Source organism: Vidua macroura, chromosome 13, assembly GCF_024509145.1.
Source record: "Vidua macroura isolate BioBank_ID:100142 chromosome 13, ASM2450914v1, whole genome shotgun sequence".
Classification (NCBI taxonomy): Eukaryota; Metazoa; Chordata; class Aves; order Passeriformes; family Viduidae; genus Vidua; species Vidua macroura.
This window is the reverse complement of record NC_071583.1, coordinates 6,543,780-6,568,075: the sequence shown is the minus strand read 5'-3', so window position 1 is coordinate 6,568,075 and position 24,296 is coordinate 6,543,780. Positions and strand designations below refer to the sequence as shown.

The window sequence follows — 24,296 nt, the reverse complement described above, 5'->3', positions numbered from 1 at the left end:
TGGATGGTGGGTGCTCCTCTCTGCTGCTTCAGTGAAGAGCACATCACTGCAGCTCACATTATCACCAAAATGGGGCTGTGCAGAGATGTTTGATATGGATGCAGAAGGGCCAGGGTACACATTATTTTCTGCTGACTTGCCAGAGCTCATCTCCCTGGTGCCTCTAGACCCAGATATGAAAGTCTAAACTCTGCCAAAATACAGGGGAAAACAGTGCCTGAGCCTGAATTCATGCATAAACCTCGATGGATTTTAATGGCATTTGCACCCTATTTTGTAGGATATGCTTGGGGTATTTACAGAGAATTCAGACACAGGAATTCAGGAGCAGTATGCCTTAAATTCTGGGGAAAAAAAAAGAAATCTCTGAATCAAAGCTTATGTTTTCATGGTCAGTCCCAACCACTGAATTCCTACCTTCATTAAGCAGGATTCCTTGTGGCACCACATATTTTATACTCCTCTCTGTCCTGAAACCCCGACATTTCCATTTGGGTGACATTTTACAGCCTCTTCATTATATAGCAGGAAGGAATGCTGATTGATTAGCATCACAGAAACTGGCATAATCTCAGACTCACGAGATTTACAGCAACTACTAAGTCAATTTGGATACTTTTTTTAGTTCCCACTCTTCCTTTTTTAGAAATAAATCTTAAGAAAATACAATCCCAAAGGCCTAACAGGCACACATTTACAGATGGCAGCAGTGAATCATAAATGACATCTTTTCCTGGTACTATTTATGAGAGCCAAAAACCTGAACATATTATGAGCCATTTATAATGTTCTTCAGCAGAACAGTCAGCCAAGAGACAGAGCTGAAAGCCTGTTGTAACAAAAGGTAGCAAAGTGAGGAGGAGAACAGTATCTATAATTACTACTCCAGTGATAAAACAAGCATATTACAGCAGATGGTTTAACACAAGATCACTATTAAATAAAACACTGGCTCCAATGCCAAGAGATGAATATTCAAGGAGTGAGTAAAAGTGTATAAAGACAGCAAACGCAGCTCAGTAAACCCAGAAGTTACAAGAAGTGCAAGACTAACCAAAGAGATCAAACCCCACACAATTCTCCATGTTGGCTGAACAAGCCCTCTGCAGTCAAAACTTTCCCAGTTAGGAATTAATCCATGCAAATGGCAGGACTGAGCAGACTGATGGCACAGGAACTCGATCATGTCTGACTGATTAAAAAAAAAAAGTGAAACTCAACCCCAAACCCTCACAAAATCAATTTGCAGAGCTTTTTCACGTACCACTTTAGAAACTGCCCAGTTCTTCATAAAAAACAGACTCTAATTCATCTTCTTGGCAGCTTCACAGTTGTAGGATGTTGTTTGACAAAACAGGAGCCAAGTTACAATCTAAAAAGAGGTTCTTTTCATTTTTAGAAGTTTTGAAAAATATTTTATGGTCAAAAGTAAGGCTGGAATTAATTAAAGTGACTAAGGCTGCACCACAGAGTATGGAGCTGCAATGCTCATGCTGCACAGCAGGGCTCCAGCTCTCAGGGGGTTTGGAAGCACTAGAAAGGATCCCATCACTGAAAAGGCATTTTTAATTTTTTTTTTCTTTTTGCAATTTGCAGTGTTTTTTTTTTTTTTTAATTAAATATTTCTGTAATTTTGGTATTATCTATATAATATCTTCAGCTGAGACTCAACACTTCCAAAGCTTGAGACTCACCTACTCAGCTCTGTAAGATCATTTAAATCATAACATGAACAAGGAGAAGAAAAACAGTAGCAACAGCAGACGGTACAAATGCATAATCAATGTATACCACTACAAAATGGTTTCAGAGTAAGAAGGCATTGATCATCATAAGAGATTAAAATTTAAAATATCCAAACACTTTCTCAGTGACTCTTCCATGCCCCTAAGGACTCAGGATGCACCAGACAAATCCCTGTGACTGGAAATACAAATCCTTCACCATCGACTCTCTCTAGCTGCCAAGACTCCCAGCAGGTTGCTTGAAGTTTCAGGTAAACAGATGAGTGGAGCCTGTTAAACTATGCAAGATTTAAAAGTTGCTTTAAAAATCTATGTAATAGAAACATTTTTCAAACTTAAAAGTCTTTCTACAATTTAAGAACTAAGAGATGGGAGACATACAGCCTTGGTGACTTGTATATATATATAATATATATATATATGTTTGTGTGCATATGTATATATACACTTATATCATACACACACATATATTTTTATATATATATATATATATATATGGCACCAACACCCTCCACAGCAGCAACTGAGCAGTTGCTGCCTTGATTTTCTCTGGCCACATGTGCTTATGTGTTATGAAGAATCAATGACACAAACCTCAGGCACAACTACAGACCCTGCTTCACCTACACCTTCAGTTTCTGACTGTTTTAGGGGGAAGAAATTTTATCCTGGAAGACTGGGAAACTTTACTTTAAGGCTTGTCAAATGATAATACATATTTAATGGATGATTAATACATATTTAATATATGGCTCTTGGCGACCATAACCTATGGTTTTATTAATTTAGGCAGGGATGAATAAGTAACATTAAGGTGTGGTTCTTCCTTTATCTTATCACTACACTCGCATGCATGCTTTGTATGGAAAACTTTATTTGATAATAAAAATAGCATTCACAGACTTTCTCCTTCTTTGTTGCTACATCATATACATAGTGTCTGTTCCAAGGAAAGAAGCTCTTACTGGGTAAGTCCACATCTACTCATCCTAGTGTTATGTATAAACCCAATTAAGTCAAATAAAGCTATGAACAATGTAGTATTTATATATGCATAGTGTTTTATAAAAAAGATTGGCCCACATACTGCTTTTCATCAACACAGAAAAGAGCATTTTGCCTATAGCATGTTGCAAGAAATGAAGATTGGAGAATATAGGCTGCATACAAGTGCTTAATAATACATAAGCAGGCCCACCATGAAGAAAGAAATGATATTTTCAAACCAACAAAAGCTTTAGAATTACTGATACAGTCTCCCATTTTAAAACAGCTTTACATACCTGATTCAGTTTACATTAAAATATATCCCCTGAATCAAATTTTTTCCATTTTTAGAAATATAAACACTTAATCACATTCCTCACACCTAACTTTTGTCATAAATCCTCTTTTATACAAGAAAAAGGCAACAGTTTTGTTTTTTTTTTCCAACAGGCTCTATTAATTACAATTTCAACTGTACACACAATGATTGGCCATCTTCTTTCTTGGTTTTGTTTTTACAGTACCATGGCAACAACAGTGATAGACTTGCAATGGTTTTGTGTTCATATGGAGGATGTGAGTCAGTATACATGTACACACCAATGCACTGGAAAAAGCAGCAGTTTACTTTAGTGGTCCAACAGTAACGGCAAACATTTTGGCTCAGCTAGGCAGTAATCCATTAAATCTTAGACCAATGCTACAGCAGACTTACCACACAGCTTGCAAATTTAAAAATACAACTTAGAAACTTGCAGGTTTCTCTTTTGCTGCTGTTCTTAGACTCAAATTTACAGCATATAATCAGGTATGGATAGGCTTCCACAACCAGGTTGTCCCACTGATTGCCTCTTTTAGCCTGTGATTTTCTTTTGATACTTTTTTCTTTTTCTCCTTTTTTTTTTTTTTTTGTTTTCCCTCCCCAGCAAGTGCACTCCTTTTGTCTCAGTAAGGATGAACCAGTAAAACAACGAAAAACCAACCCTTTAAATACAGAGCAAGAAGAATTGAGAGCTTTTGGAATCTGGCAAAATAAAAGCCCACTGGTTTTGCCTGAGCAGAAGGAATACACCTACTCTGAGCAGGGGGACTGTGCTCCCACTGCATTGTGCCTTGTCCCAGAATCCCAATCCCTCCCCTTGCTTCCAAGCAGATACACAATACCATGCATGCTGGAGTTGCTGTCCATATACAGCTGGGAGATGAGCAGGGCTGCTGCCTTAATGACATATCATCGTTACATGTTGCTGAGGCTAATGAGAGCTCAACAGTCCACGTTAGCGTGTGACACAGGCATGGTGGTGACCAGTCCTTCTGCCTCTGCGCATCCTGTCCAGGGGGCCTGAAAGTATAAACTGTTCATGGAACAAACTACAAATTACTTATTGTAAATCGTCTTGTGCTGTGTGGGTTTGGTTGCTTTTTTTTTTATTTTTAATTATTTATTATTATTATTATAAATATCCTTCATTGAAACAGTAGTCTCTTCAAACAGTTCTTGCAATTTTAGGAACATTTGTCTCTTTCCTTTTTAATTCCTTCAGCAGGAGCGCTCCATTCCTACTGAGATGAACAATTTTCTTCCTTCCCCACCCCCAACCCTTAAAAAATTTTCTACATACAGTGTAGCAGTGAGTCACTAGAGAACAGTCTGGATCAAATTATTCAAACTTGGTCATAAAATCCTTTGCCTATATTATATTACTGGCTACCCCCACTTACTATATTGGGGAGGGGGGGAAGTAGCCCAATAAAGGGATTATTTTTAAGAAATCTACAAAGAATGTAGAAACAAAATTTTATAATCCTTTAGGACCAACATTTGGCAAGTAATTAAAAAAAAAGAATACACTGAAAAATACTTTCTTTAATATTATACATCAGGCACAACGCTTTTTTTGTTTTGTTATAAGATTTCATCTGCATAAACGGTTTGTAGGATCAGCAGGTGGCGGACGTCTCGTCGCCTGCGAAAGCCAGGTTGGTTTCACTCTGTCCTCTGCTCCCTTGGTGTGGGGAAGGTGACAGGGACCCCGGGGAGCCCCTCAGATGCTGAGGTCGGTGCTGCACTCCTTGTAGGGCCGCCTGCGCTGCTCGGGTGGGTGCCTGCGGCTCGGCTCGTGCTTCCAGCCGGGCTCTTCCCTCTCCCGGTGGCCAACTCGCTCCTCCCTGAGCCGTCTCTCGGGCGACCTCTCCCTCCGCCGGTCGGACGACTTGGCCCGTCGGTCGAGGGAGCTCTCTCTTCTCCGCTCAGGGGACCTCCTGGGCTCCGTGAGTCTCTCCAGCGACCGCCGCCGGCGGCCGGGCGACCGTTCTCTGCGCCTCTCAGGAGAGAGGTCTCTCCTCCTCTCAAGTCGCTCCCGCCTCTCCAAAGTGTTGTCAGCACTCCTTGTCCCTTCCCTGCGCTTTTCGGGAGACCTCCTCTTCTGCCCGTTCACCACCGCCCTCTCTGGCTGCCTTTCGTGCCTCCTCTCCGGCGACCTCTCCGTCTTCCTGCCTGGCACGTGGTCGTTGGTTTTAGAAGTCCCATTCCAAGTGTGGTGTTCATTGGGATGTCTGCTAAACTCTCTGCTGCCTTTTAGGTCTCTAACGTAAGTCCGCTTGTCCCCATGTTGCGATGATTTGTGAAGGTCTGGTGGATAACTGGACTCCGATGATGGGTGCTGCCGTCGGTCGGATGGCGCGGGTTTCATTTCCGATACATTTTGTGAACCTGTGGCGGGACTGTTCCTGTCACTGCTGGGGTCTGAAAGAAAATAACAGCAAAGGGTTTGGTATTGATGCCTTCCGTGGTGCTGTGACACCACTTAGCACTCTTCAGACTTCATTAGTGACAAAAACAAACAACTGTTCAAGCAGTCAGCGAAGGCTAACCGAAGCTTTTGTTAATTTAACTGTGAACAACGAGAGTTACAGGTTAGTACTGGTGCTGCTCTGATCGTTAGCCATGTTTTGGTCCAAGCTGATCTCATCTTTATGCTCTTCTGGGCATGGGGCACTTTACATTTCTCCCCAAGTCCAATTCATAAAGTTTCAGTTATACTACATTCTTTCCAGTGGGAAAAAACCATTGTAGTTCAGGTTGTTGGCTGCTTTTTTTTAATAGCTTCCAATAAATAGGGTCTTTAGGAAAGGATTTTTGCCTTTTAAGACATTATAAAGAACTGCCTTCCAGGTGTGGGAGGCCTCGGTTCAAATAGCAGAAAATGTACAGAAAATAGAATTGATTATTAAGTTTTCACCTTGTAAAATAACATTTTGAAAATGTGAGAATTAGACTGTAATCATGCCATTTCCATTTCATTTAAGGCATAGCTTAATCTCACTTAGTGCTACCATGTTATGTAAAGTCCTAGGGTCGATTTTGGTTTTGCCACAATGATTCAAACAACGATGACAGTAGTTATGATTTTTTCATATCAAAGCAATGGAAAGATATTGTAATATGTAGGATGGCTTTGATTCAAATCTAATCTCCAGTACATTATTTTTCATGTACTATTTGAGGTAAAATACAGCTGAGCTGCCTCTGCAAGACAGACTGCAAAGCAGAAGTAGAAAAAGAACATCCAAACTAAACCCCAGCCCTGTGCTGCAGCTAAGCTACAATTACTCCCGTCATTTGTAACGGATGTTTATGAATGATTCATTACAAACATAAAAAAACATTAAAGTAGCTGCACTGCCTTAATGCAAGTGCTGCTTTTATTTGCTTATAGTTTTCTTTCTTAAAGTAACTCCTTCGTGGCAGCTTGGCTGGCATTAGCCACTTCCTTACACTTGCACCCCAACACCCACCTTGAGGTGGAATGCCCTGGTGACAATGACTGAAAACCCTCACAAACACGTGTGAGGACAGATTTTTTTTTTCCTCTTTTTCTCCTTTTTGCCTTCCCTCCCACCAAGCCAAACACTCTACATTCCTCCTGCCATCATGCCAAGTCTCTCCCATTTGATGGCATTTCCACTCCTGAGCTTGGGAGGGTCAGTGTGTGCATGGGCTGTGACTTTTGTGAATTCCAAGTAGTGTAACCCATGTTGCAGCTCATAGAGTTTTGCTCTATGAGCACTTTGAGGCCACAGCTGGTGATGGGACCACGCTGCTTTTCTGTGGCTGTAAGCACGTGGCTTGTGGCAACCTGCCTCTCACACAAGGTACAAGCGAGGTTCAGACATGTCCTGTGGTGTGTGTACTTACAATTTGGGGGACGCAGGGTGTTCAGGATGAATTGCTGTACATATAGAATATAGCGAAGCAGAAAAGCAATGTGAGGGAATTAGGCCACAGCACAAAAACACCTAATATTGATTTTAGCTACAAACCGTAGTTTGATTATGGCCCATAAGGTAGAAGCAAGACTCCCCGAGCTTGTCATTTCTCATACATGCAGCGATATTAGGAGGTATCATCGCTGAGGAAGGAAGAGCCCAGCACCAAGAAAAGTAAGAGAAAGAGAAAGAGAAAAGTAGAAAATTTAGATTCCCTATAATAAAGATGAAAGAAAGAAAAATCTTCATATTTTATCTTAGAATAAAGAAAGTTTATTTTTCCAGTCAGATTGTCTAGGCTTCACCCAAATGTAAGGCTGCAAAGACAGCAGTTGTTATTATTGTGACATAAAGAGACATCTAAGAGGTGATTCAATAACCCAGACAACAAGAGCATCCATTCTAAAAGACAGCTGGAACAGCGACACAGAATGTCATAGAAAAAACAGTAACAATCAAACAACAACGAAAAATAAAGTCCACCAGAGACCACAACATTAAAAATAAGTACAAAACTCATTACAAAAATATACAGCCTCATAGAGAAGCACGTTCCAATCAAGTCAGAAAAATATTGGAACTTAACATTATTAGAGGAACCATTTGCGACTGCAGCGAACAGAACAAAGAGAGAAAGGAGTCCCAAATGTTACAAGGATATTCTTTACAGTAGTGCAACCCCTGTATATTAAATCCTTGCTTGGAGAACAAACGTTTAGTGGTTAGCATTAGCCAAAAGAAAATTGGTGATGGATTTCCATCCTCAGTGCAACAGACATATGCTTTGAGAAGTGAAGCACTTAATTTACAGGGTATTTATGCAGTCTAGCATATGATACAGTACTGTACATCCAAAGGAGTATAGGAAAAGACAAAAGTAGAAAGAACATTACAGAATTTCAGTGCCATCATTGAACCTTCTGGTGTGCTATTTATATTACAGAAGTGTAAACCCACAACTTCCCTTCCATGTCGTTAAACACTTCAATTGTTTGTTAGTTATACTCTGAATTGGTCATTTTAAGTTAAATAATGAGCAGACTGAGCAGAAACTCTCAAACATAGTACAGTAAATGAAAATAAAATCTAGTTCATAAATTGTGCAGAAGGGTTTTGTTTCTGGTGTTAGGGCATGGAGAGAATGATAAACACAGAACTTACTGACACAGAAATAACCAAAATACGGGGAAGAAAGTATAAAGGACATCCCTTCAATCATCAGTTTCTATAGAAACCTCAAAGACCTTTGGTTGGGAGTAGCCCTCCATCGAGGGCACAATATTTGACAATTATCTCAAATAAATAAGACATAATTATAATATTAAATAGTGTGCTAAGTTAAGCCACCCAGCAATCCAACCTCCAGGGGAAGAAAAGGAAATCTAATGTAATTCTTAGTAAGAAACGAGGACTGACTGTTTCCCCCAAGACAGACACGAGAGCACCTTTTCGTAACCTCCTCACCTTTTCAGACCTTACAAATGAACTAGTTCAAACCAGCAGACTGTTTAAGGGGAGAGAAAAGGGCTCAGGAGGCCAAATCAATATATTTTTGCAGTAAAGCTTTTTTTTTTTTTTTCCCTTCTTTTTCTCAAATAACTTTATAAATATTTACATAAATATTAAGGAAAGGCAAAAATCTCATAAGCCATCTCAGCATTCATGTCTATGGATACAGCCAGGAACTAAGAGAAAAACCTAACCAAAAAAAAAAAAATCACTGCTTCAGAATAGCAACTCGGGATCCCAGTTTTTGCATTGATTAGAAGAAGAGACCTATGTGAAACAACAATTCAGCCGCTGAGAAACAGTTTGGCACAGTTCAATGACATTCCTTTTTTGGCTGGACAAGACAATAAGGTTTGTTTTGTTTTGCTTTCCTCTCTGATCACCAAAAAATACTGCTATGATGATCTTGCCTTACACTGCGCCCCAAGTCCATGGAAGCAAGCAAAGGATGAAATGTGTAGAAAATTCAGCACAAGCGAGGCAATTATATGTTGCAAAGGTTGGTAAGACACTGGTGAGAAAGGAAAATAAAAAAGAATTCCCGCTTCAGATCTTGAGACAAATATTCATGGAGTGATGCCAGGGAAGAAAGGAATGTTTTCATAGTTTGACCCACCATATTCTGGGACAGAGCCATCTCCACGTTTCAGAAACAGGCGGACCTTGCGGCCACCATTTTTAATCAGTTCGATGGCCCGAGCGTGCTTCATGTTCTTGGTAGTTTCTCCATTGATCTCTAAGATTTCATCACCGATCTGCCAATGTAATAAAGAGGCTATGATTAGAAACAAGGCCCCACGAGGGTCCCTACCAGCACACCACAAGACAGTGGCCATAGCAAAGCTGGAACAACTATGCATCAGGTGAAGCCAAACATGCCCAACTCCTTCCACTGGCCTACCACAGTGCCCACTGTGTAGGAGTCTGGGAGACATGAAGGTGATGGAGAAAGCTTGAGGTATCAAAATATTTCACTGCTGTTCTGAAAAATCACATTGCAATTACTGTATTGCTCAAATGTAAGTGCAGTGTTAGAAAGGGTGCTATTCTATTTAATTCTGATTCTTTTTAAAGTCTTCAGTCAAAGTGGCTGCTTGTTTCACAGTCTGCTCCAACTGGGATGTTCACAGAGCTTTTTCAGGTCTGTTTCTAATTTGGCTATAGATACCTACTATGAATCAGTAAAGCTGATTCTGTAAATATAATAATTTATCAGGAGAAGAAAACAGGGCATGGAAGAGCTCATCAAAAAGCATTGACTTTCACAGGGCAGCACTGATTTTGCATCATAGGTTCATCAGAAAAAAATTTTGGACCCATAGATCTACCCTTAGCACAAAAATTTTGAAAATGCCCTTCACGTGACATATCTGGAGACAATGACATATTGAGAAAGTTATAATGCATTCTCTAACAGAGGTCCAAGGACTACATAAAACCTGTCAAATTATTGTTTCAGTAGGCATTTTATAACATATGCCCTTGTTATAATGTTTGTAATTTAGCTGATACGTGAAGTTAACAATTAATGTTAATCAGAACCTACATTATAATTTTGTAACCCATGGGCCATAGACATGTTCTGTCCCCTCTCTGCCCACTAGCAGGCAAAGAGTGTGGCTGTTCCATTTTCACTGCTACATGTGCACTTAGGCTTAAAACAATAGATCATGTACTAGAGCTTGGTAAGTAGTGTTGGAAGAAGGGGGTGAAGTCTTCCACTGAACACACACTGCTATAGACTGCGTACCAAGAGTGACAGATGCCATCAGGAGAAGTAAATAGAAACCACTTTCAGTTCACATTTAATTTCCCTCTTAGCTGGAACAGCAGAAGGGAGAGGCAGGGAAGTCAGCTTATTCCAGAGCAAGGTGGTTATAAAGCCAGTTTGTGCATACCCTCATTTTCCCACATCTCTCAGCGGGCCCATCCTCAGCGAGCCGCAGCACGTACAGGTCCATGTTGTACTCCCGGCCACCTCGCAGGCTGAAGCCAAACCCTTTGGCTCCTCTTTCTAGCTCAACAGTGTAAAAGTCTTGGTCCTGCTGGAGAGAAGACAGCAAACACCCAATTGAACAGAAAGTCAAATACTGCTCTGCTCTCATGTTGGAATTATTCAAGCAATGTTTTGTTGGCAATAATTAAAAATGGAAAATCAGTTGAATTTTCACACACAGACCAGTATTTGCTGCTTCCTCAGACCCCGCTCTGCAATTTGGAGTTCTGGTGGTTGGTGAAGGGCTGTTGGAATGAGTGGGCTTGGCCATATCCATGCATTTTTGGGCATCCCTGTTACACAGCACTTCCCGTGCCCAGGGCAGCGCCTCCCCAGCCCAGGACATTTTGGGAAGCTGCTAAAGGTTCTATCAACCACGGAAGGCAAGGACAACCTCCCTTCCAGTGCCAGCTTTAGTGCACTGTCTGACGGCACCTGGGGTGAGCCTGTGCCATGGTGCTGGCTTTTTGTGCTGTTACCACATCATTTATTGCATTGAAAGAAGCTCAGAAGCCTTTGCATTGTTTTTCTCAAATGCTATTATGAGGATGTTTTGAAGTCCCTAATGGAAGACGTTACTTCTGGGATGGCCAATGGCAAGGAAAGTTAACAGTGAGATAGATAATCTCTCTAATAAGATGACGTCTGTGCAAGCTGGAACACTCCAGCTATCGCCCCTTATTAAGTTTTCCTCTTTTTTATTATCTGAATTTATCATTTGCACACCACAATACTTTCTGGTGAGACCCCTCAAAACAGACAATTCAATAAACAAAGACAAAATTATTACTGCCCTAAAAATGTCAGCTCTTTTTTTCTTTATTTTCACTCCCTCAAAGTCTCGATGAGAATGTGTTAGAAATGTTTCTCAGCTGAAACAACAGCAACACATATTAAAAAACTAATCAGCAAATTCCTCTTTCTTTTCAGCAGGCTGAGGGAGAGCAGCTTCTCAGCAGGAATTTTTAAGGGAACTATTTAAACACAGCCCTCAAGCAGATTGGAAACAACAGTCTGTGGTAAGCAAAACAATTAGAGAGGTACTCCTTACCTGTGCTGCTTGGGGTGATTTGAAATCAAACTGGGATTCCTGCTTTGGTTTGGTGTTGTTCCTGCTGTAATGAATGAGAGGGAGAGAGGAAAAAAACATGGGACGTGAAAGTGATGAAGAAATAACTGAAGAGAGAGCATGTTGAGATGCCCTCCTCAAGGAAAACAATCTGACCTGGTCTCCTGCGGTATTTGCTGAGGAGTATGTGTGGTTGTGATTGTAGCAATTTTTTCTGCATTGGTCAATAAAGTAGCATTGGAGGATTCTGCAAAATAGATTTTGTTTTTATTATGAGGGAAGACCATGGGCTATTCACTGAAAGAAAAAAAGAGTTTTGCAAAAGCATTTCACTGAAAAGCAGCATTACAGTGTTTTTATAGAACTGGAGATGGGATCAAATTTCTTAATTCCCCAAATGCATATAGTAAGTATGTATATGAAACTGTACACTCAACTGGAAAATGAAAAAAAAAAAAAAAATTAGGACATCTGGATTGGAACCCTCCTGACCATTAGACACATTCATGATTACTCACTTGTAGATGAAGGATTGAACAAAGTTTTGTCTATTGTCTAAAGATGTGAATTCCAATCAACTGAGTCTCTAAATATTGTAGGTTGTGCGGATTAATTTTATAGTAGCTATAACTATTTCAGGGATTATAAGTTTATCAGTCCTTCTTCCATCAGAAACTGCAATCTCCAGTAGAATTGAGATGTGGCTCTTATCCAATACCTCACAAGCTGATACTGAATGTGTGGCTAAACCCCAAATTTACTGAAATCCTTCTCTGAAATACAACCCACTGCTGCCTCAGCACTGGAAGCAGGAACATGGAGCCACTGGTACTAAATGCATCAATAACTCTGGCTAACACTTACAAAACGGGGCGCTGAGAGAATACAGGGAGCAGGAGTAACTTCTAAGCTTAATTTCTGCCATGGTAAAAGGCTCTCAGCCCAGCACCAGTCTGTGCAAATTGCAGATTTCTTTAGGCATGGAAGGAGGAGCTCCAAGGAGAGGTCCTGTCTCCTGCTTCATACAACTGAGAGAGGAGCAACTGAAAAATGACTATGTAGATGTCCCTCACAGTATGGCAGGGCAGAATATTCCCCTTGTCATTCTGCAGCTGCATCACAGACTTAAGTAGGACCAGAGTTAACCCCAAACTCACTTAAAATTCTGCCTAAAATTAAGGTCATGTCAATGCCATTTGCTGAATATTAGCAACACAGACCAGGAACTCTTCCGTATTGAACTCAACAGATTTTCCAGAACTATATATTGTACCAATTCTGAACTGATATTAGTACTGAAGAGTTTCAAATGCTGAATTGCTCCAGAAGCCAGAGTTTCTGAAAACACTCTTCCTCTCCCGTGGGAGTTTGACTGCAGAGGAAGTCTCGGTAGTACTCCACGTACCTCAACGGCGCTTTACCACACAAAATGTTCAACAGCTATGTTGGTTGCACTTGGAGAATGATGGGCAGAGCAGCAGAAACACCCATGCCCATGTCATCAGACATGGCATCCCCAGCTAAAGCCACTGCAGTGGCAGGCAGCTGCTCCTTTGCAGAACAGCTCTGTAGACAGGAGACCCCCTCTTTGTGTCTATACCCACTGTACCCAGGAGAGACCCACAGACTGCAAGTAACTACAAAATACTGATAATGATCCACCTTTTAAGACCAAAATCTAAACTGAATACACAGCCACTAAGACAACAGTGACAAAAACTGGATAAAAACATCTGGGTCTCCAACATAAAATTACAAGGCCTTCTACCCTGCCCTTGTTTGCCTCTTGAGCTACAGGCATCCACTAATTCATTTTACTGGCTATGGAGAAATCTGCCATTATTAAACAGAGTCCAGCTGTAATACAAAATTGCAGCAATGGGAGGATTTCTGCCTGAATTAAGATGTGGTGGATCCTGGGAGTTTAATTTACCTCATGGATTGATATTAATTCTGGAGAAGTCTAGATAAGGGGAAGCTTTTTCCTTTCTGTTGCTATTTGCATGTCAAGGGAAATTCAGGAAAAGGGACAGAGAAAAAGAAGAACCACTTAAACAGATGGGTGCAACAAGAACACAGCTCCTTTGCCTGCAGTGCTGTGCCCAAGTTAACATGCCCAAACCCTCAGCATATGGAGCTGAAACATCCTCCAGACCAGAGCTGGCTTGTGTCCAGCAGCTCAGAGAGCAAGAGAGGCTCCTGGGTCTGCCTGCACCTCTCAGTGTAGGCATGACCAAACCACACCCTTGTGATGATGTGCCACTGACAGCTGGCTTGTGTCAGAAGATGTCCCTACATGTAGCTACACTTTTGGGGTTTAAGAAATAATTCTGTTTATTTTGTAAAGATGCCTTGATGTTAAAATCTGTCTCCTACATAAGAAAGCCCCAAAACATGGTTAAGTGTTCTATATTCATCCAGAACAAAAGCCTCTGAAATCCTCCACAAATATTTGGAGATCAGATGAAGATGGGCTTCAAAGAGAATTCAAGATTCCTACCCTTTAGTAGGTCACACTAATAATACCAAGCAGAGCAACAACACATCTTTGGTACAGATGTATCTTCACACCACTGTACTGCATCTATCTTTAGCCCACCCTCTCCCATGACTCAGGAGTTGTGCATAATTTTGCCAGTGTTTTAGACACTGCTTCAGGACACATGCCAGCCACCATGCAAAACTGGAACAGAATATAGCAAAAATTATCTTTAGTACAATTATAATTGTGTGTTCTAAACCCTACATATTTCATTGATTCCTTGCCTTGGTCTGCTCTAAAACTCTCAGTCACCAATTACATGCCAAATCTAAGCTTGTCCTGTTCCAGCATTCTGTATCCTTGAATCTGCTGGAAGTGTGGGAAAGCATCATCATTTCATTGCAAATACAATCCTGCAGTCATCTGTGGCAATTAACTTGTGCAAGACTTATTATAAAGCAAAAACTCTTGGTGTTTTTAATAATGTTAGAAGAGATTAGCAGTGTGAGTTTATTGTGAGTCTTGTGATGCACCTCAGCTTCATGTTTATCTGACGAGTGGCTTCTGATTTATGCTCCCCCCTCCCTGAAGCACACAGATCATTTATATTTGCCAAAAAAGCACTCAAAAAGAAGCAAAGGAAAACAACAAATCAAATAAAGCATACAAAGACATCAAAAAGAAAACAACACTGAGACTGATTTCTTGTATCTCATGGGGTTTTAGAGCAAACCCCTCAGAGATTTTGAGAGTGTTGGGTCTTAATGTCTTTTGGAAAATAAATGCAGGTAATACTATACAAAGTTGGCAATCTGACTTGGAATTTCAAAGTGACAGTAAATAAAAAGACTTAAAGCCTGAATTGCTATGAAAGCAGAGTTGATTCCTTCCCTAAAGAACAGCTTTCCATCTCCTCCAGGAATACGTGATGTCAATCACAGGTACATGTTTCCCTAACCTAAGCAATTTACATGATATTTGGGACACATAATTGCATGAGCAAGACTGGCTCAGCATTTATGTCAGGAGGTTATATTCTTAAAAAATTCTTAAATCATTCAGAACTTGCTTAGTTCTCAGATGGTTCTGCTTTTTTAGAAAATAAGCCCTTTATTTACTTAAAGATTCACCCTCCTTTTTATCAGAGACTGAAATACAGGTAATGAACAATTGTTCTCTCAGTTTATCTTCCAAAGCAGGCATGCACAGGCCAGCTCAGATGCTAGTTTGATTCACAGCCATTTTATTATTCATGAACACCCTATTTGCTCCAAGCAGCAGAGGATTTTACACCATTTGACCTGGTACCCACTAGACAGTAGGAAAATAAAGCTTTTCTGCAAAACAGATCACCCTAAACAGAAATAATTTATAACCAGATCATTTCTCATCCTGGTCTGTGGGGAGCAACGTGGAAAGGTTTCTGCCCCACAAGCTCTCACTTTGAACCCATCCATGACAGAGAAGCACAATAAAGAAAGAAAATACTCAGAATTTAGAACCACAACAATTTTAGTTCTGCTGCAGATACTTTATCAGTTCCTATCTGATCAGTTCCTATCTAGGGATCAAGCCAGGGATTAATTTAATGGAACTGATATATAACAGAGATCCTTATTTTTATTAAATACTTCAGTGACCTGAAATCAGCAGCAAGTGATTATTAGAGAACCTGCACACTCCCTCTCATCTGAAACAGTGAGATCCTGTCTAGGGTAACTCTTAAAATGCAACTTCAGAACCATCACCATTTAAGCAATCATTCAAAAATGTACTGAGCTCACTCCCAAAGCAACTTACCCAGAATAAAAGCAAATCCGCTTTTGAAACGGCTTAAAACATGTCAAAGTGTTTATCTCATTCTGTGATCTCTTTACTCTATAGCCTGCTTGTGTCTATACAAAGCTTCAGGAATCCCACATACTAACAAGTGATTCCCAAATATTCTAAAGCTGCATTATTAAGCTAAGAATCAAACCAAAGTGCGTCGAGAGATCCATCAAATTTATGGAAGATCATTTTAAGCAGATGCATGGAATGTAATATTCTTTTTTTTTGTGTTCAATCAGCACCTCCCTGTTAAAAACTAACCATCTCTAAGAAAAGAAACAAAAAACAAAGCTACGGGAGACTCACAACCTCCTTCACTGCTAACTCCCAGAGTGGGAGCGGAAACCGACTCCTCCACGGCTTTGCAGCCCCAAGTGACAGAAAAAGCCCGGGGAACAGAACCAAGGAGAGGGTGAGGCAAGACAGCAGGAAACAGATACTTTACCATCTCCTGGAATGATGCGCAGGGTGACGGTGTTCCCAGCTTCCTTAATGAGGTTGACGATGTCTGAGTGCGACTTGTTGGTGATGGAGCACCCATTGACGGCCAAGATCCGGTCGCCGACCTTCAGCTTTCCACAGCGGTCGGCGGGGCTCCCTTCAATTATCCGACCTATTTTGTGAGGCATGGCCACACATGCATTTCCCGCTTTTGTATTGGTTTGGGGGTTGTTTTTTTTCGTTTTGTTTTGGTTTTGGTATTTTTTTGGTGTTTTTTTTTTTTTTTTTAATTGTTTACGTATGTGGGAATATGGTGAGGGGGAAAAGGAAAAAAAGGGTTGAAAAGGGAAAGAGAAGGTTAAGGGTTAATTAATTAATGCATCAAGCAAAAGTTATTATAGGATAGCTTTGCTGCCAGTGTTCAAAACATTGGCAATCAACTAGTTGAGTGCACAACACTTTACTTCTTCCACAAAAAGGTGTTTTGTTAATCCCTCAAAACTCCCCCAAGTGGATTTCTGATAATAAATGGTGCAATTTTTATTGACTACAACTGCACTTAGCAGCTCCATCATAACCCAAATCTGATTTTGTTTTTGAAGAAAAAAATTGAAACTGTTTGTAGAAAACTCAACTTTCCTCCTCCAAGATTACATCAGGATCAGCCTCTCTAGTCCTTCTCTAAGCCAACTGCTGTTCAAGCTTCTGCCAATGTTTTGTTCTTTCTCAATTTAGAAAGATAAAATCATTCTAGGCTTAGGAGGGAGTGTGGCTCCCTATCTACCACACAGACCCACTCTACCAGCGCTGCATGGGGAAGCAACATGAAACTTTTTTCTTCCATTGTGAATAAAGGTACTACCAGGGAAGGCACAGGACCACTACAGATGGGCCAAGACTGACAAAGGTAACCTGTTTGGTGCTGGCACCCACCTCAGCCTCTACTAACCCTTCCTCTTTTATGATCTTAGATGGCACCAGGTGGGAACAAAGAAGGAATAAGGTTCTCCTCATTAAAATACCTCTAAAACCACGCACAAAACCATTGAGATGTCTGACAGAGTGAGAGCACTTTAGGATGAATGTGTTCTGGAGACAAAATTCTCCTCCTGTTCCATGCAGTTGTTTTGTTTCAAAACCATGGGGTTGTCCACAGCATGCAGAATTGGGACACAAGGGATACACAACATCATTCAGATAAATCCAGTGAGCTTTTTTACAGCTCCTTTATGGGCAAGAGGCCTTGGGGCACACAGCACATGGTCATCTCACACTTTGCATCCACAATACATTCACCCTCAAGATGCACTTTCCCATCTCTGCTGTAGTCTTTACTTGATTAGTAGTTTTAGAGATACACACACATGACAACACTAGAAAGACCATAAAGAAGAAAAGGCTAAAACAAGGATATGTGAGGTCGGAAAGATGCGATGAAAACTGGCAGAAAGTGTTAATATTAGTTATAAACATTAGGGAGATTTCTTTCTTTTTTTTTTTTTTTTCTTTAATTTTACCATGATAGAAAGTTTCTCTTTCTGGCAATACAAAGCCCCATCCAGTTTGCAGTTTATCCTGTTTTGAGGATGTGAGTTTCTACTCTATCCAATCCAATAAGCACAGATGACAGAGCCCACACCAAAGTGACCAAGGTGGGTTTTAGAACCAGTTTGGCCCATCTCTAAATACTACCCAAGAAAGAAAAAAACTACGAAGCAGGTCCAGAGCAAGCACCAGACAGCAGAGGGAACACATCTCATGCGGAGTGTTAGGAAAAAACTGAATATACTTGAAAAAATTAAAGGAAAAACAGTCACAGATCAACAGATCTCCTTGGGAGCCCCTGCACAGAAAACTTCCAGTTAGCAAGAATTTTGGGCTAAAGCAAACACAACTTTTTACAACTTCAGGTCAAGGTTTCTCTGCAGAGAAGAGTTACAGCATAATCTTCATACAGTAAAAGTTATTTACATATGTTTGCAAATCCGTTCAGAAGATAAAAGCACGCCCCCTGTTCTAGACTGTGTTCAGTTTAATCTGTTTTACATTACACCGTTGTGTTCTGGCACCAAAACACCTATCTTGGAAGAGCAATTTCCAGCAGCAAGGACAGTGTTAGAGAGCCTAGAATCTGAGAACTGACAGAACTCAATGCACTAGTTTTGTACTACTACTAATAATTCCCCCTTGAAATCTCTGCTGCCAGACGCCCCAGAACAGTGCTAGAAATGGCCTGTTCTACATCAATACCAGCAAAGGTGGTGCTGCTCCCTTGATGTATTACTAAGGGTGTCACTGATGGGCAATGGCAAGAAATGTCAGAAAATAAAGCCTAGGAGAATGAGGGAAATGCCACTTCTTACACCTGCATGCCCCAGGAGCACTCAAGCTACACAGGGAGCCGGAAATGCATTTTCTCTGCAAACCACAGCAGTGCTGTGGGAGGTTCTGTGAAGATGGCCAAGGCATTGCTCTGTCCTTCCTTTCTCTCCACCCCTGTCATGTGCCACAGACTAAGGGAACACCTTCCTTTTCAAAGTACAAGTGGATGCTGCCTGTGGTCTCCTTTTGGAGGAGATGGAAAGGGAAGAAAATAGCATCTCTGACTGGTTTCCTCCTTGCAATGACACTTCTGCTTGAGAACAGGCTGTTCTGGGCATATTTGCAAAACCAGCTTATGTACATCTCCTCTGCAGCAACCCCTGGAAATGGGTCTCTGCGTAGCAGAAAGACTGTCTTGAGACAGAAACCATGACCACCTCTATTAGGTCAGGATATTACATGTGACAAGCTTCATTTCTTCCTACTCTGAAGAAATGCATTTGGGAAGAGGTCAAATAAGTAAAAGAAACATCCTGTTCTTTTAACAGTATTCCCCATTCTATGTCTCACCAACAAACAGCATTAATTAAAACTTTCCTGCTACCAGCATGCTCACAAAACATAATGATGATCAGAATAACCCTGATTGCCAAAGAGAAGTTAATCAGTTTAAGCATTACTGCTTTTAAATCAACTGGCTTGATTCCACCATCACGAGACATATTTCATTCCACTTGCTACATTTCTGCACTGGCAAACAGCATCACTGGGAGGATCCCCAGCTGCTCCTCTGAGAGCAAACCCCAGAGAGGCTCTCCCAGAAAGTGAGCATCAGGAATTGCCATTGGTGGCATTTTAGCTCTTCGGGTTGGGATGTTTTATTTCACTTTTCTCAACTCAGTGCCGAACAAACCCCAGGAGGCAAACACCTACCGAGTCTTTGCCCGTGATTTTGCTATTAATTACATAAATCGGGGCGCGCTCACCACTTTTAATCAAACAGATCCCCACCCGCCTCCTTGGGCTGCAAACCTCACGTCTCACTGGAGGCGCCACCAAAAACCCCGCAGGACTCACCGAACGTCGTCCCCGCCTCAGGCCTGCTCACCGACGAGACGATGACGAAGCCGAAGCCCTCGTTCTCGCCGCGGCGGATCTCCACGTCGTAGGGCTGCACCACGGCGCTGACCACCCCGCTGCCCCCGCCGCCGCCGCTGCCGATGCCGCTGGTGCTGCCGCTGCCCGAGCTGACCGTGTTGAGGGAGTTCTGGCTGCCCTGCGGCGTTCGCTTCTCCTCCGTCAGCGAGGCCGGCTGGTTGCTGCTGTGGTGGGAGGAGGCCGGGGATGGGACTTCATTCTCTGCCTTGGGAACTGGGGAGGGGAGAACAAAGAGTGTTGGAGCAGGCTGCACCGTTTAGTGCTTGGAGACGGCTGTCTACTGAGAAAAGGGTAAAAGAAAATCGCCTGCTTTAGTCTAGCCATCATATCGTGGCCATGCTTTCAGATGTCACCTCCAACAGCTCTGCTCGGGGGTGGCACTGCCCACACTGCTCACCCTCTCCTGCGTGTGGTCATTCAGCCAAAGCTGTCCACTGCCAAACTGCAGCCTGGTTAAACCAGTGCAGTGTTGTGTGCTTGGATGCTCTGTGGCATTTTAAACCTGGATTGCATTAGTTCAAAGGCTCCTCCTCTAGCTGTTGCATCCCCACTTCAGTTATATATGTACGACCATATGTACCTCGTACATATATATGCACAAGCCATAAGGAAAGGCAGTAATATCTCACAACAACAATTTCTGTGTAGTTTTAAACTGAAAGCTATCAATTAGTGCACTGATTGTCTTTGGTTAATGGGATCTTCAGTAATAACAATCTCTCAACATGAGCAAAACAACGTGTGCACCAAATATTTCTGGATATTTCTGAAGAACCAGCAACTATCATCTGTACAGTCTGGTAGAGACATTTAACATTGCTAACGCTAACATTAAACAAGTGTTTAACAGCAATTGAAGTTGGAAGGGGTATTAGTTTAAAATCTAATCAGCTACCACAAGGCTTGAAGAAATCTCAAAAAAATGACTTAGTCCAGACTCTCCTTGAGTGAGGGCCAACTCTACCTAATATCAGTCCTGACAGATGTTTGTCTAATCAGCTGTTAAATATCTCCCCAGGCAATCTATTGGTTGTAATATCTGACTTAAATCTTCCCTGCTGCTACATAAGGCTATTATTTCTAGTGCTATCTAACAGGCATATGGAGAACATATTATTCCCTTCCTTTTTGCAGCAGCCTCTTATAGTCATGGGAACTTTAATACCTCCTCCACCTCCTCTGCTTTAAGCTAAAGAATCCAAATTTGTTCAATATTTCCTTTCAGACCATGTTTTCTAGATCTCTCCTTATTTTCCCTGGTCTTCTGGACTCCCTCCAGTTGGGCTTTCTCCAACTCAAATATGTCTTTCTTGAAGTGCTGGACCATATTGCACTAAGCCATCATCTGCTGTGAAATCAGGAGAGTTTCCCCCTGCCTACATCCCTGCACAGTCTTTTTCTTCACCTGAGCCAACCTCAGCATAAAGCTTGTGGTCCACAATAGCTTCCATTTCTTGTTACTCAGCCTGTTCTCTGCAGCCCATTTGTGCAGCTGAGAGCTGCATATTGCACTTGTCCTTGCTGAATGGCTGCCTCTGCTAATCAGGTCACTTCTCCAATTTGGTGAATCAAAATTAAGTTGAAAATTTTAAAAGCATCAGCACAAAAAAGGATGGTAAACAAAATCTAAGCCTGTAAAATCATGATGCAAAAAAAAAAAAAAATAGGACTTTAAAATATCCTTGGATAGAAGTTATGTCTGCACTTATATACTCACAAGTATGTACTAAATAGATAGCATTCTTCATATTAAAAATTACAGGAGCATAAAATTTCCCCTACATGAATCTCAGGACAGAGAGTACTCATTTAGGTGAACAATCTTTTTCTACTGGCATACAGATGACAGGGGAACAAGGGACCAAAATTCAGAAACAGCCTTCTCCACAAAGCTCTGCTGAAATTTAAAAGCCTGCAAATATAAGGTGAAAGAAGGGATTCTGAATAATTTATCCTAGAGTAAGTGTCCACATTTGCAATGATTCAGAAATAGCTCGATCTGCAGTAACATGCCTCTGAATGAAATATCAAGAGAGATCTCATGCATCTAAATCTTTCATGGCAAATTCCAGCCTGGAGGCTGTAAAACCGCATAGAAAATCTACACACAAAAACAATACCAAAATTCTGCTGCCCTTCCCCTTCCTCCCAATGCTCTTCTAAAGCTTCTCTCACACCAGACCTTGGTCAGGAATTAAAGAGAGTCTGTCAGAGGAGAGACATACCCTGGTGTTTAATCCACATTGGGAAGAAAGAAAGAAATGAAAACTGAACATTTATTTATTATGGTGCAGAAGGAGCTCAGGCCTGGATAAGAACACAGATCCATTTTAGAGGTACTCTTCTAGTCCTAACTTCCACTGAGGACCTAATTTCCAACCTGAATGTTATTTTGATTCTCTCTAAGATCAAAGTACATCACTGCCTATTTATCTGATGATGCCTAAACTTGAAAAGCAATATAATATCCTTTTCTTTGAGTAAAAGCAGCTCCCACACCTGAGTTCCTAAAGGGACTCAAAGGGACAGGCAGCACTCAAAAGTTCCTCTCCAATATGAAACATATGGCCACATGTTATTCAGAAAGCTCATGCTCATGTCTTCATTTTCTCTGCTATCATGACATTTTTCAATTACTTATCTCGGTGCCAAAATGGTACCAGACAGTGTCACTTCTCTTTGCATCTTTGTCTTTCTGCCAGCTTCATTTCTGTTCATTTAGATCCTACACTTGTGCAGTGTGTGCACAATGTCCAGCGTAACTCAGTATACAGAAAACTCTCTAGACCTGTGCAACCTGGTCTAGTGGAAGATGTCTCTGCCCACAGCAGAAGGGTTGGAAATGGATGATCTCTAAGGTCCCTTTCAGCCCAAACCATTCTATGATTCTGTGACAACAAACATGCACACCCTGGCCCACCAGAACCAACAATGTTTGTAGTTTCCCATCAACTTGACTACATGTTGAAGTTTCCTCTGAGCTTGGGACAGCACCCACCACACATCAGAGCCCTCACTCACACTCTCCCTTCTGTGGACTCTTCATCATCTTTTCCCTCACTCCCAGTTTAAGGGTGACTATCAGGCTGCACATCTATTTTGGGAAGTATACAGAAAACACGAGCAGTTGGCCAAAGTGTCTGCTACGTAAGTCAAACTAAAAATTGTATGTTGCAACCGAACAATTCCATATTTTATCAGAAACCTTATGAAGACTGGGAAAGCCAACTTAGAGAGTCTTGACTGGAAAAAAACTTGAAGTTTATTTGATCAGGAACAAAAAAGACTAAAAACAGGCAAAAGAGGAAAAACAACAGTACATCCTTTGAGTTTTCCCCAGCACTAGAAGAAGCTTTTTTTTTTTTTCCTTAGACCATTTGCTGAACAGATGGGATCCTGGCAAGAAAATCCACCCCTGCAGGGTGATAGTGCAGCCTACCTGTGTAAACCACTTTGCGCCTGACGGTCAGATTGACATGACCTTGCTTGGCTGCCTGTTGCATAAGCTGGACCACAAGCTGGTGTGACTTCCCCACCACAGGCGTCCCATCCACGCAGATCAGCTCATCGCCCGATCGCAGGCGGCCGTCGGCGTCAGCAGCACCCAGCGGTACAATGTGACCGATGTAAATCTGAGGGATTGGCACAGGAGGAGAGAGAGCAATGAGAGCCAGCTCAACAGCCAGCTGGAAGCAAGGGGCACTCCTAGTTAGACCTGATTTAGTAGGGGCATGAAATTGTTGACAAATGTCTGCTGGTCAGGAAAGTAGCTCCTGTGAAAATGGTTCTGTGTGAATACAGCACATTGTGAAATTGTAATAAATTTGATATCTTGTTTCTTTAGGAAGTCCATTCACTCTAAGGACAGACAGCCTTGGGAAACTTCTTCAACCAGACAGTGACCAGACAGGAAGATGGCTAATAGCACTGAGAGTCTTGTCAGGGAAGCTGAGATTGAGTTACCCTTTGAGTTGCCTGCAGGGTTTACAAGCTCTGCACCACACGCTTTTCCTCCAACTCAGTCTTCATTTATCTTCAGTGAGCTCTGTGGAGTTACTCTAACCCGAGATGAATTCGTGGTCTCTCTTCCCATAAATGAGCAAAATAATTTTGGCAGGGAAAAACATGGAAAGTCATGCTGCCACTATCTAGCTAGGACCTGTGCAGCACAGGAAAGGATGACACCTCCCACAGGCACTGGATTTATGGTAAATAAATGAACTGAATTCAAGGAGAGAACTGAGCATTCTAAGATCTGAGAACCTGGCATTCTAAGATCAAAACACTTGCAAACATGACCAGGACATCCTGTCCTCAGTGTCCAAGGACCTATGTGTTTTTATTTGGTTTAGCATTAAAGTAGAAGGAGAAGCCAAACCCATTTCAGTTATGGAGTTGTGGGGTTATTGGAGGGAGGGTGGGGAGATGCAGGATATATAAATATAGTCCACTAACTGTTTAGCAGTGATGCTACAGCATAGTTCTGCA

General features: G+C 41.6%; 1 protein-coding gene across 7 annotated transcripts in view; it reads right to left on the bottom strand.

Moving 5' to 3' along the window:
• Positions 1-2,599: 2,599 nt before the first annotated feature.
• MAGI1 (membrane associated guanylate kinase, WW and PDZ domain containing 1) overlaps positions 2,600-24,296 on the bottom strand; it is a 333,482-nt gene continuing 311,785 nt past the window's right edge. For 2 of the 7 annotated variants that reach the window (XM_053989288.1, XM_053989290.1), the window contains 8 exons: positions 23,248-23,440; positions 19,728-20,021; positions 16,333-16,500; positions 11,732-11,822; positions 11,558-11,621; positions 10,409-10,555; positions 9,127-9,265; positions 2,600-5,478 (listed from right to left, as the gene is read on the bottom strand). In XM_053989288.1, coding sequence (XP_053845263.1) covers positions 4,778-5,478; positions 9,127-9,265; positions 10,409-10,555; positions 11,558-11,621; positions 11,732-11,822; positions 16,333-16,500; positions 19,728-20,021; positions 23,248-23,440 — 1,797 coding nt within the window. In that variant the 3' untranslated portion in view covers positions 2,600-4,777. Of the gene's footprint in view, positions 5,479-7,259; positions 9,266-10,408; positions 10,556-11,557; positions 11,622-11,731; positions 11,823-16,332; positions 16,537-19,727; positions 20,022-23,247; positions 23,441-24,296 lie in introns of those variants that run through there. The other 5 variants (XM_053989287.1, XM_053989289.1, XM_053989292.1 and 2 more) reach the window with 4 other exon arrangements.